This window comes from Lutra lutra, chromosome 17 (assembly GCF_902655055.1).
Source record: "Lutra lutra chromosome 17, mLutLut1.2, whole genome shotgun sequence".
Classification (NCBI taxonomy): domain Eukaryota; kingdom Metazoa; phylum Chordata; class Mammalia; order Carnivora; family Mustelidae; genus Lutra; species Lutra lutra.
Genome location: NC_062294.1, coordinates 13,736,608 through 13,749,264, shown reverse-complemented (window position 1 = coordinate 13,749,264; position 12,657 = coordinate 13,736,608). Strand labels below are relative to the sequence as shown.

The 12,657-nt window shown below is 40.4% G+C and overlaps 1 protein-coding gene across 3 annotated transcripts in view; it reads left to right on the top strand.

The window, feature by feature from the left end:
- The window catches only part of PHLPP2 (PH domain and leucine rich repeat protein phosphatase 2), an 80,793-nt gene that overhangs the window by 16,475 nt on the left and 51,661 nt on the right, over positions 1 to 12,657 (top strand). For all 3 annotated transcript variants that reach the window (XR_007123792.1, XM_047710299.1, XM_047710301.1), the window contains exon 3: positions 2,990 to 3,123. Coding sequence is in view for 2 of the 3 variants with exons in the window: in XM_047710299.1 (XP_047566255.1) it covers positions 2,990 to 3,123 (134 nt within the window). In the remaining variant the exon portion in view is untranslated. The remainder of the gene's footprint in view (positions 1 to 2,989; positions 3,124 to 12,657) is intronic.

The following is a 12,657-nucleotide window of genomic DNA, read 5'->3' as shown; positions in this document are numbered from 1 at the left end:
TTACATGGCTAATTGACCGCTCCAGAATACAGCTTATAAGAAGTCCTTCTTACAGGGATGCCTGGGTGGCTCAGTCAGTTAAGTGTCTGCCTTTGGCTCAGGTCATGATCCCAGGATCCTGGGACTGAGTCCCATGTTGGGGGGGGGGGGGGTCTCTGCTCAGCGGGGAGCCTGCTTCTCCCTCTGCCTGCCACTCCCCCTGCTTGTGCTCGCTCACTTTCTCACTCTCGCTCTCTCTCTGAAAAATAAATAAATAAAATCTTAAAAAAAAAGAAGTCCCTCTTACAATACATCCTCCTTAGAAGAATTCTACCACTGTACTGGAAAGTGCTTAATATCACTGTAATCCTTTGTGAATTTTTATTTTGTTTGACTAGAGATTGGTTGTAATTGATGATGTTTTTATTCTGAAAAGTTAATTTTTTGTTTCCATTAAATTCAGTATTTATTTTTCTTTGTAGGGTTTTAGTTCTTGGTCATACCTCATGTAGTAGTTCTGAGTTTATGGATAAAAGTCTGCACTGAGCAGTCAGGAGGGGCCAAGTAGTTGTTTTATTTTTGTTTATTTTTGTGCTCATCAGTATGATTTATATTCCTAAATTATCATTTTTTGTGGGCTGTTCTGATTGGATGGGGGTTGGTGGTGTGGCCAGGGAAAGAAGTCACGCAAGGCAGAGCAAAAGAGGTAGAAGTTTATTGAGTACGCTGCATTGAAGTAGTAGGCAGGACAGCAAAGGAGAGACTGCCATAGGTGATGGGCAGAAGTTGTAGTTATAGGTTGGAATGAGGGAATATGAGACGTATGGAATTTTACCTGTTTTGGTGATCTTAAGAAGTATGCCTGCTTATAAGTGACTATGGTCGATCAGGGCCTGTGGCTTAATGAGAGCCTGTTAGTGTCAGCTTGGTAGTTGCTGTGGGCCCTTTTGTCTTGCTCAAGTTTCCATTGCTGAGGCCTGTTGCCTAAAAGTAGTCTCTACAATTTTGGTAGTTGTTTACATTCAGCTTTGTAGTATTACTATTTTCATGTTAGTTTTACTTAAATCTTACTGCCAACAGTATTTTCTACTCCTTTCACCATAAAACACAGATGTCCTTCATATCTTTTTGCAGTGATGGGAAGTGTATCATGTTTCTTGTAATTAATACAATTCTTAAGTTTTCTATTTATTTTAAAGATTTTATTTATTCATTTGAGACAGAGAGAGCCCAAGGAGGGGGAGAGGCAGAGGCAGAGGGAGAGGGAGAAGCAGACTCCCTGCTGAGCAGGGAGCCTCATGCAAGGCTCAATCCCAGGACCCTGGATAATGACCTGAGCTGAAGGCAGAAGCTTAACCAACTGAGCCACCCAGGTTCCCCCCCCTCTTTTTTTTTTTTTTAAGATTTTATTTTTAAGTAATCTCTACACGCAATATGGGACTCAAACTGATGGCCCTGAGGTCAGGTATCACACACTCTACTGACTGAGCCAGCCAGGCGCTCCATAAGTTTTCTAAACAGAATCCTTTTAAGACATAAAGACGAATGGTCCTTTAAAAGATTTAATCTTTTTATGAGAGAGAGAGAAGATAGCATGAACGTGATTAGGGGGAGGAGCAGAGGGAGAGGGAGAAGCAGACTCCTTGCTGAGCAGGGAGCCTGACTCGTGGGACCCTGAGATCGTGACGAGCCAAAGGCAGATGCTTATCCCACTGAGCTACCCAGGCACTCCTCTTCAAGACCTTTTGAGCACACATGTGGTTTCCTATACTTGTTTCTTGGTTATTGTTTCAGATGGGGGAGATAATTTTGTTTTTATTCTAATGAAATACAATTTCTAATTTAAAATTAAAATTCTAAGAATTTTTTTTGCATAAGTCATCAGTGTGTTATTAAATACTATTATATATAAGATGTTTTGCTGAACACTTTAGTTACTATATAATATCTTGTAAGTAAGTATATTTAATAACAACTCTGTGAGTTAAGTACTATTGTATTCCCATTATACTGATGAGGAATTTAAGACAGGTTGAATAAATTGTCCAAGGGCACACAGCTGATAAATAAATGGTAGAACTAAGACTAAACCCAGGCAGTCTGACTTTTGGAGCCTATACTCTTAGTGACTGTATTGATTTATAACTATTTGCTTTCTGATAAAACAATTGTAAAAGGGCTGTCTTGTGTTATTACTGATGTAGTCCCTTCTATCAAAATATGCCTGGAAGGTTTTTGTTTTATATATATATATATTTTAAAGATATTATTTGTTCATTTGACAGAGACACAGTGAGAGAGGGAACACAAGCAGGGGGAGTGGGAGAGGGAGAAGCAGGCTTTCCCAATGAGCAGGGAGCCTGATGCAGGCCCCAATCCCAGGACCCTGGGACCATGACCTGAGCTGAAGGCAGAGGCTTAATGACTGAGCCACCCAGATGCCCCTAAAAATTTTAATATTTACGTATTTTAAGTGTTTTAGGTCTATATGATTTAGAATGTGCAGTGTCACCAGAGGCCACAAATAATTACTAGACATTCTGACTTTAATTTAGCTTTCATTTGGGACCACATGGTAGAATGATTTCTGGGGAATTATTCACTCCTAATTTTTATGCGAGAATCATCTCTGAAGCCAGTGGAAAACATAGTACCTGAGACACAGTAGGCAATTCAAAGACTGCATCTCTGATTATGTGGGCAGCTCAAACGACTGAACCCCTTAGGCATCCCCATTATTTGGAAATCATTAATTTGAGCTCCTCATTGAGTAAATACCAGTAGGTATGCCCCATGTAAACAAAAGCTCTTTGGGGAATCCTCAAAGACTAAAGAGGGGTCCTGAGACCAAAACCTCTGAGCACTTCCTGTTTAGATTAGTTGTATCATATGATATTAAAGAAAATCTTGATACAGAAGTAAAAATCTAGAACATATTAAAAGATTATAAATATTAAATGCAGCATTTTTATTTCTTACTGAATACTTCTCTTTTAAATTGTGTAAGCAGGAGACTGGAACCTACTGAACGACCTCTTCAGATTGTGTATGATTACTTATCCAGGCTGGGATTTGATGACCCTGTGCGTATACAGGAGGAGGCAACAGATCCTGACCTTGGCTGTATGCTTCGATTTTATGGTGGTAAGAATTCATCAGTGGCTTTCTGAATGTGTTTAGTTGCTTTTAGTTGATCATTTGTGCTCCTTTCTGTCTTCAGCTTTTTAAAAGCATTTTAACAAAAGTTGTTTTTAAGCCATTTAGCTAGTGTGATTAAAAAAACAATGAAAAGAAGAAGGTGAGTTGTAGTTAAGGGAGACTTCGAAGTATTAGCCAAAACACCTTCCCGAATGTATTTTTGTTCTTCTTGTTCTAGTGTTTTTGCTGACTTAAAACTAGAATCATTTTATTTCTTTGTCAGAATCTTGATCAAATCATGCTTTTCAGTATCAGTTTTACTTTCTGGTGCCTTATAAAAAACCATGGAGTTCTGGATACCTCAAGAATGTTGAGAGCTAGGCGGTCATTATCAGATATGACTTGACATTTGATGAATACATTTGTCAAATCTATATATTATTAAACTTAGTGGGCTTGAAATCTAGGATTTCTTTAACTCTTGTTTCTCCTTTGGTGCATTTTCCCCCATCATCTGTTTTTCACCTGATCACTTCAATAATAAAATTAGACTTATTAAAACTAAATACTTTCTGAATATTGCTTTCCAAATATACATAGTCTACTAATACTGTGACTGTTGAGTACTATTGTGTGAGTATTACTGTGTGATTTTATGGTTGTGAATTACCTGGTTTATTACAACTACCTTATGCCATAGGAACTATTATCTTCTTCAACAGATGAGAAATCTGAGGCAGGGAAGTTAAACAACTTGTTCAAGGTCATACAGCTATTAAGTGACAGAGCCATTTAACACCAAGTGATTTTGAAAAATTTGAATTAGTATGACCCACTTATCAAACAATCAAACTAATAACTGAATGATTAGTATATAGTAGGCAAAGTTATTTACTAAAATTCCCTGCTCTCATTCCTGAAAGTGTCGATTAAATTTCTGTATACTTCTTTTTGTTGTTGTTGTTGTTGTTTTTGGTTGGTGTTTATTTATTTATTTATTTATTTTTAAAGATTTTATTTATTTATCTGACAGACAGAGATCACAAGTAGGCAGAGAGGCAGGCAGAGAGAGAGGAGGAAGCGGGCTCCCTGCTGAGCAGAGAGCCCGATGCGGGGCTCCATCCCAGGACCCTGGGATCATGACCTGAGCCGAAGGCAGAGGCTTAACCTACTGAGCCACCCAGGCGCCCCTGGTTGGTGTTTATTTTTAAGTAATTTCTATACCCAGTGTGGGCTTGAACTTACCACTCGAGATCAAGAGTGTCATGGTCTACTGACTGAGCCAGCCAGGTGCCCCTCTGTATACCTCATAATACAACTCTTGTGACCTAATGTCACAAGATAGCTTTATTTAATGCACTTCACAAAAGATTTTATGTTTAATTTTTCATCATAACACTGTTTTGTGACATATTCCTTAAAAATTGGTTTTATTTTATTTTATTTCGATTACTTTGTGTTCATTGCTAGTTCATGAAAGGAAAATAGTTGCTAGATTGAAATTGAATAGGAAAAATCCATGGGATGCCTGGGTCCATCTCTTGATTTTGGCTCAGGCCATGATCTCAGGGTTGTGAGATTGAGCCCTGTGTTGGGTTCCGCACTAGGCATGGAGCCTACTTAGAATATTCTCTCTGGGTACACCTGGGTGGCTCAGTTGGTTAAGCAGCTGCCTTCGGCTCGGGTCATGATCCCAGCGTCCTGGGATCGAGTCCCACATCGGGCTCCTTGCTCGGCAGGGAGCCTGCTTCTCCCTCTGCCTCTGCCTGCCTCTCTGTCTGCCTGTGCTCGCTCACTCTCTCTCCTCTGTCTCTGACAAATAAATAAATAAAATCTTAAAAAAAAAAAAAAAAGAATATTCTCTCTGCTTTTCCCTCTTCCCACCACACCTCCCCCACTAAAAAAAAAGGAATTAAAGAGGAAAATTCTTTAGATTAATTTGAAGAGCACAGCCCATTTAAACCTATAAAACTTGGGTTAAAAAAGAGAACAGCTTGGATCAGTAACATGTTCCTTTTGTGATTGTGGTTGAACATGAGTTCTGTTTATATGTTTTATTCTAAGGTTGAGAGTTGAGCCTGGAAGTGTCAGCAAGCTCCTTTTGAACCACTGAGATTGCATTGCACCCAGTTGTATATTGCAGGAGTATTGGCCCTAATACAGTAATCTTTTGCCACCACCTGATGAGCATGATAGCATGCCCAGGATCTTCATATACCCTTAAGAAAATATTTCTAATAGAGTCTAAAAGAGTACAGTTTGTAGTTCTTACTGTGTTTTTGAGGGGAGGGGGTCCTTAACAGAGAACATTTCCAAAAATGGGCTCTATTAATTTAGAGAAGCTAGTATAATTTGAGTGAGAAAATTACGTTTGGGAAAGAGGTTTTTTAAGCTAATTATTTTTGAAACTAGAAAATATGTATAAATGGCACCAAAACCAAAAGTTTAAAATATATATATATATATGTATATATATATATATATGTATGTATTATCTCTTGTCTATGTAATGAAGTACCTCAAAATTTAGTAACTTATGGGAGTGCCCAGGTGGCTCAGTTGGTTAAGTGTCCAACTCTTGGTTTTGGCTCAGGTCATGATCTCAGGGTTGTGAGATCCAGCCCTACATGGGGCTCCAGGCTCAGTGTGGAGTCAGCTTGAGATTCTCTTCCTCTCCTCTGCCCCTCCCCCGAGTCATGTGCTCTTTCTCTAAAATAAATAAATAAAATCTTAAAAAAAGAGCAACTTAGTAACTTAGGGGGCACCTGGGTGGCTCAGTTGGTAGAACATGCAGCTCACACTGGGTGTAGAGATTACTAAAAAACATAAATAAACTTAAAAAAAAAACAACTTTGTGACTTAAAATGATAATAAGTATTTATTATATAGTTTGTGCGTGTCAAAAATCTAGGAGTAATTTAGTTGGATGGTTCCGGTTTGGGTTGCATGAAATTGTAGTCAGTCTTTTGGTTGAAGGTATAGTCATCCAGTGGCTTGATTGGGGCTCAGAGAATCGCTTTGAGCGTGGCCCACTCAAACAGCTGCTGGTAGGTCTCAGGAGCTGGTACCCAGCTTTCATAGGATGTCTCAGTTTTTCACTTTATAGACCTCTTTCTTTTTTTTTTTTTTTAAGATTTTATTTATTTATTTGACAGAGAGAGATCACAAGTAGACGGAGAGGAAGGCAGAGAGAGAGAGGGAAGCAGGCTTCTTGCTGAGCAGAGAGTCCGATGTGGGACTCGATCCCAGGACCCTGAGATCATGACCTGAGCCGAAGGCAGCGGCTTAACCCACTGAGCCACCCAGGCGCCCCTATAGACCTCTTTCTAAGGCTGCCTGAGTGTCTTCCTGATTAGGCAACTAGCTTCTGTCAATGATGAGACAGACATGCACACGTGTGCACGTGCACATACACACACACACAGACAGACAGACAGACACACACACACACACGGAGGCCTCAGTATTTTTTATGATCAAGCTTCATAAGTCACCTACATTATTACCACTTTCTGTTTAGTCGAAGTGAGCCACCATATACAGCCTACCCTCTAGAGAGGGAAATTAGGCCCACCTTTTGGAGAGAGAACTAGCGAAGCATTTGTGGACCTGTCTTAAAACGATCACAAAAAGTGTGCTTCCCTCTCACCTTGTTCCTCTATCCACTCAGTTCCTGAATCCTGAGACAACCACTGATAGGAGAAGAAAAAATATCTGAAATATTCTCTTAGAAGCAAATAGCTTAGTAATCAGCTTTAAATATTTTATATAGAGTGTCTTTGGTGAGTTAGCTTAGTTAGCATATAGTGTTAATGAGGCCAGGGTCATAAAGGCCTAAGTTCAAACCAGTTAATGTTGCTGTGCTTGCTGGATCTAAAAGATACCCCGTACCCCAAGCAGCCATTATGCAAATGTTCATTAGTAGTGTTGCTGGAAAGGGAGTTCTGGGGGAAAGTGAGTTAGTGGAATGACTGGCTCAGTGCAAATTCATGATAAAAGCTGTGGAAATAACATAATTGACTAAAGATGAGTAGGTAGCATGATCAGTCACAGAGATTAAGAGAGCACATTAATGAACTCTTTATTTGTGTATGAGGAAGAGGAGTCTAGAAGGTGTGATTTACTAGTGAAGTTGTAATTCTGGGGCTCTGTGGCTCAGGTAGTATAAGTCCCAGCCTGAACATTTTCTTTCTTCCTTCCTTTCTTTTAAAGATTTTATTTATTTATTTGACACACAGAGAGAGATCACAAATAGGCAGAGAGACAGGCAGAGAGTGGGGGGGAAGCAGGCTCCCTGCTGAGCAGAGAGCCTGATGCAGGACTCGATCCCAGGGCCCTGAGATCATGACCTGAGCCGAAGGCAGAGGCTTAACCCACTGAGCCACCCAGGCACCCTAAGACAGTTTTTTCCAAAGAGCATAAGCACAAAAAAATGAAGCCAGATACAGAAGAATCACGTAGTATGTTTCCATTCATTTAAAGTTCAAAACCAGACAAAATTCAGCCATATTGTTTACAGATGTGTGGCAGTATTACTATCTGTCCGTCAAAATTTGTTCTTTCCTTCCATAATAATAGAGTTACAGTTGGCACATGACTGCCCAACTACATGTCACTTCCCAACCTTTTTTGCAGTTAGGTTTGCTCACATGTGACACAGTTTTCTTCCCTGGTATGGAGTGGAATTGTGCTGCTTCTGTACCTGGTTCCTTTTTTTTTTTTTTTTGAAGATTTTGTTTATTTGTCAGAGAGAGAGAGAGAGAGAGAGCAAGAGCAGGCAGAGGGAAAAGCAGGTTCCCTGCTGAGTGGGAGCCCAATGGTAGGGTTCAATTCCAGGATCCTGGGATCATGACTTGAGCCAAAGGCAGACACTTAACTGACTGAGCCACCCAGGTGTCCCTCTGTATCTGGTTAGTGCCCTTGTCTTCTTCCATGGGCTAGGATGGCATTCATCAAAGCAGTATTAGAAGTCATATGTTGAAATGGCAGAGCTGTCATCAGCCTGAGTTTCTTGATAGTGTTGACCTCAGAAACCTGCAGTGTCTACCCTAAGAGGATTACATTTCTTTTGTGTTTGAGCCATTATGTTTTTTTCGTTGCAGTAGTTTAACCTGCTATAACTGATCCAGGATGCATATATAAGTGGCAAAAATATGAAGAAAGCAAGGAAATGATAATAAAAGTCAGGAGAGTGGCTGATCTCTAGGGTGGAGGGACAAGGACATAATTGCTATAAATACGATTTTTTTTTTTTTAAGATTTTGTTTACTTGACAGAGAGAGACACAGTGAGAGAGGGAACACAAGCTGGGGAGAGGGAGAGAGAGAAACAGGCTCCCCGCTGAGCAGGGAGCCCGATATGGGGCTCGATCCCGGGACTCTGGGATCATGACCTGAGCTGAAGGCAGACGCTTAGCGACTAAGCCATCCAGGCACCCTACAAATATGATTTTTGAGTCAATACATATATATATATTTTTTTTAATTTTATCAAAATATTCCTAAATTGCACAGACAATACTGATATGTGCTCTCATCAGTAGCATTTAAGAATGCTTGTTTCTTTGTACCTTTGCCAACATCAGTTATTATTGTTAAAGTTAATCTTTGTCCCAGGGCGCCTGGGTGGCTCAGTCAGTTAAGTGTCTGCCTTTGGCTCAGGTCATGATCCTGGGGTCCTGGGATTGGGTCCTTAGCCGGGAGCCAGCTTCTCCCTCTTCCTCGCCCTCTGCCTGCCACTACCCTGCTTGTGCTTTCTCTCTCTGTCAAATAAATAAATAAAATCTTTAAAAAAAAAAAAATAAAAATAAGCAAAATTTAAGGACAAGTTATAGGCCGAGAAAACATTTTTTTTGCAAATATAGTATGCAAAGGATGTATACTTAGAATACATACACATATTCTTTTTTTTTTTTTTTTTTTAATTTATTTATTTGAGAGACAGAGAGAGAGCATGAGAGGGGAGGTCAGAGGGAGAAGCAGACTCCCCATGGAGCTGGGAGCCCGATGTGGGACTCGATCCCAGGACTCCGGGATCATGACCTGAGCCGAAGGCAGCTGCTCAACCAACTGAGCCACCCAGGCGCCCCTACATACACATATTCTTTGGTTCAATATGAAAATAAGACAAAAATTTACACAGAAATATCAATGGGTTATTCAAAGAAGAAGAAATCTAAAGATCCAATGAAAATCGAAGCAACATTCAACCATACTAGTAGTACTCAGGTAAACGAAAATGAAAACAAAGACACCATCATTTTATTTATCATATTAGTAAAACTTTCAAATGCTAATAATATTAAAAGGTGAAATTGTGGGTAAAGGGGTACTTTGATATACTGATGGGCTATACATTTGTTCTGCATTATTTTAAATGCAAATATTCTATGACCCATTAATTTCATGTTTACACATCTACTCTGAGGAAACACGGGCACAAAGGAGGCGATTTTACTGTAATGCTGTTGGCAATAGTCAAAACTGGAAATACTGTAAAGGTCTATCACTAGCAAAATGGTTACATAAATTATAATACATGATATTCAATACTGTGCAACTTAGAGAACTGCATATAGAAGACAGCTAAGGAAAGATCTCCAAAACATATGGTTGAGTGAAAAAGCATGAAGACCAAGCAAATAATACCACTTACGTACACAAAATATATTTCTACAAATATATATTAGGTATGAATATAAGTTAGAAAATTCTGAACAGATATACACCAAGTTGATAGCAGTGAATGGACCTGGGAGGTGATTGTAAGACACTGAAATGCTATAAGTAATGAGACTGTAGTGGTGCCTGGGTGGCTCAGTGGGTTAAAGCCTCTGCCTTCGCCTCCAGTCATGATCTCAGGGTCCTAGGATCGAGCCCTGTGTTGGGCTCTCTGCTCACAGTGAGCTTGCTTCCTCCTCTCTCTCTCTGCCTGCCTCTGCCTACTTGTGATCTCTGTCAAATAAATAAATAAAAATCTTTAAAAAAAGAAGTGGTTTTAATTTCACAAGTTTTTTTTAAAGATTTTTTAATTTTTATTTATTTGACAGACAGATCACAAGCAGGCAGAGAGGCAGGTAGAGAGAGAGAGAGGAGGAAGCAGGCTCCCTGCTGAGCAGAGAGCCCAATGCGGGGCTCGATCCCAGGACCCTGGGATCATGACCAGAGCCGAAGGCAGAGGCTTTAACTTAACTCTGAGCCACCCAGGCACCCCTAAAACTACATTTTTTACAGAGGAAAAATATATGGACACAATGATTATAAATGTGAAAAATGCATATAAAATATGACTAAGATGTGCATAATCATAAACATAATTATGTAAAGATGGTAGAATAGTTTTTTGTTGTTGTTACTTTTTTTTTTAAAGATTTGAGAGAGAGAGAGCACGCATGCAAATGGGGAGAGGGCAGAGGGAGAGAATCTCTTTTTTTTTTTTTTTTTTTTTAGATTTTTTATTTATTTATTTGACAGATAGAGATCACAAGCAGGCAGAGAGGCAGGCAGAGAGAGGAGGAAGCAGGTTCCCTGCTGAGCAGAGAGCCCGATGCGGGGCTCGATCCCAGGACCCTGAGATCATGACCCGAGCTGAGGGCAGCGGCTTAACCCACTGAGCCACTCAGGCGCCCCGAGAGGGAGAGAATCTCAAGCAGACCCCCTCCTGAGGGTGGAGCTGGACGTGGGTTCCATCTCAGGACCCATGAGCCCATGAACTGAGCTGAAACCAAGAGTCAGACACTTAACCAACTGAGCAACCCAGGCACCCTGGAATGTTGTTGGTTTTTTTTTTTAATATTTTTTATTTATTTACTTGAGAGAGAGAGAGCATGAGAGGGTAGTGGGAGAGGGAGAAGCAGACTCCCCGCTGAGCAGGGAGCCCGATGTGGGACTTGATCCCAGGACCCTGAGATCATGACCTGAGCCAAAGGCAGAGGCTTAACCCACTGAGCCACCAAAGTGCCCCTGTTTATTGTTTTTAATTGTGCAGTTTGTTTTTTTTTTTAATTTTTTTTTGTGCAGAAGTTTTATTTAGTCAGATTTGGTGAGTCCTTTCCTTTAATGCATTTATAGTCCTTAACCTAGGTCATAAAGGCAATCTGTACTTTCAGTACTCTAGATTTTTGAAATATGCGTAAGGTAGGGATCAAACTTTACTTTTTCTCTATAGGTAGATAGTGTTTTGTCCTAACAACATTTATGGAATACATCATCCTTTTCCTACTGATTTGAAATATCATCTTTATTCTTTTTTTTTTTTTCCCCGCCCCACCCGCCCCTCCATCTTTATTATTCTTAAGTTCTTATAAAGGCAGTGTTCTATTTTTGGACACGATAGAGTTGACCAATTTGTCTCGTGCTAATGCCAAAATTATTTTATTTTATTTATTTATTTATTTTTTTTTTAAAGATTTTATTTATTTGACAGATGGAGGTCACAAGTAGGCAGAGAAGCAGGCAGAGAGTGAGGAGGAAGCAGGCTCCCCACCGAGCAGAGAGCCCAATGTGGGGCTCGATCCCAGGACCCTGGGATCATGACCTGAGCCAAAGGCAGAGGCTTAACCCACTGAGCCACCCAGGTGCCCCTGTATAACACATTTTGATAGCTGGTAGGGAAGTACCTTATCACTGTTCTTCTCTGAAAAATCAGGGAGATCTCTGGAATCAGAGAAACCTTTGTGAAGAAGTAGTATTTGAGTTTGTTCTCTAAAAATTGACAGAATTTTGTTAGCAGAAAGGAAAAGGAGGACTTTGGGTGGGAGATTAGACACCTCAGTGTATGTCCTGTGAATCACAGAGAATTAGATTCCAGATTGTTCTGGGTGTTGAGGGCAGTATCAGGAGTTTAGTCTTCATTTGGCAGATGATAGCAGGAAGTGAGAGGATCCAAGTGAGCCAGAGAAGGTGAATCTGGCACCAGTGTGGAGAATAATTCAGATGTGAATTAATAGGGACCTGGAGTGGAGAATGGGAAGGAATTGTTCAAATGAGAGACTTTTTGAAGGGATAATCGGTGAGAGTTGATGACTGACTGAAAAGGGGAAGCGAGGAAAAGAACCTAAGAATTGAAGCTGACCCTGAGGTTTTAAGCCGGGGTTACCTCAGGAGAATGTCAGGGCTTGAGTTGTGAGAAGGAGCTGCTTCATAGGGATGGTGATGACTTGGTTTTGGGAATGTTTCATTTTGAGTGGTGGTGAGATGTCTGACAGGTAGTTGGCAATGTGAAACTAGAGCTTAGGACATACAGATCTGGGGGTAGGGTAGGTGGGGATGTTAAAACTGTGGAAATTGTCACGATACCCGGAAAGAATTCTTAAACATAGGGAAAGGAGGCTTAACGCAGGCAGAATTTTCATTATAATAACTAGCTTTGGTTTTATACCCTTGCTGTGTGCCAAGTGCTTTCTCAAGTGCTGAGCACTCTGTATACCTTGTCTCATGTAACCCTTAAAACCTTCTAGGTAGGGGCGCCTGGGTGGCTCAGTGGGTTAAGCCGCTGCCTTTGGCTCAGGTCATGATCTCAGGGTCCTGGGATCGAGTCCCA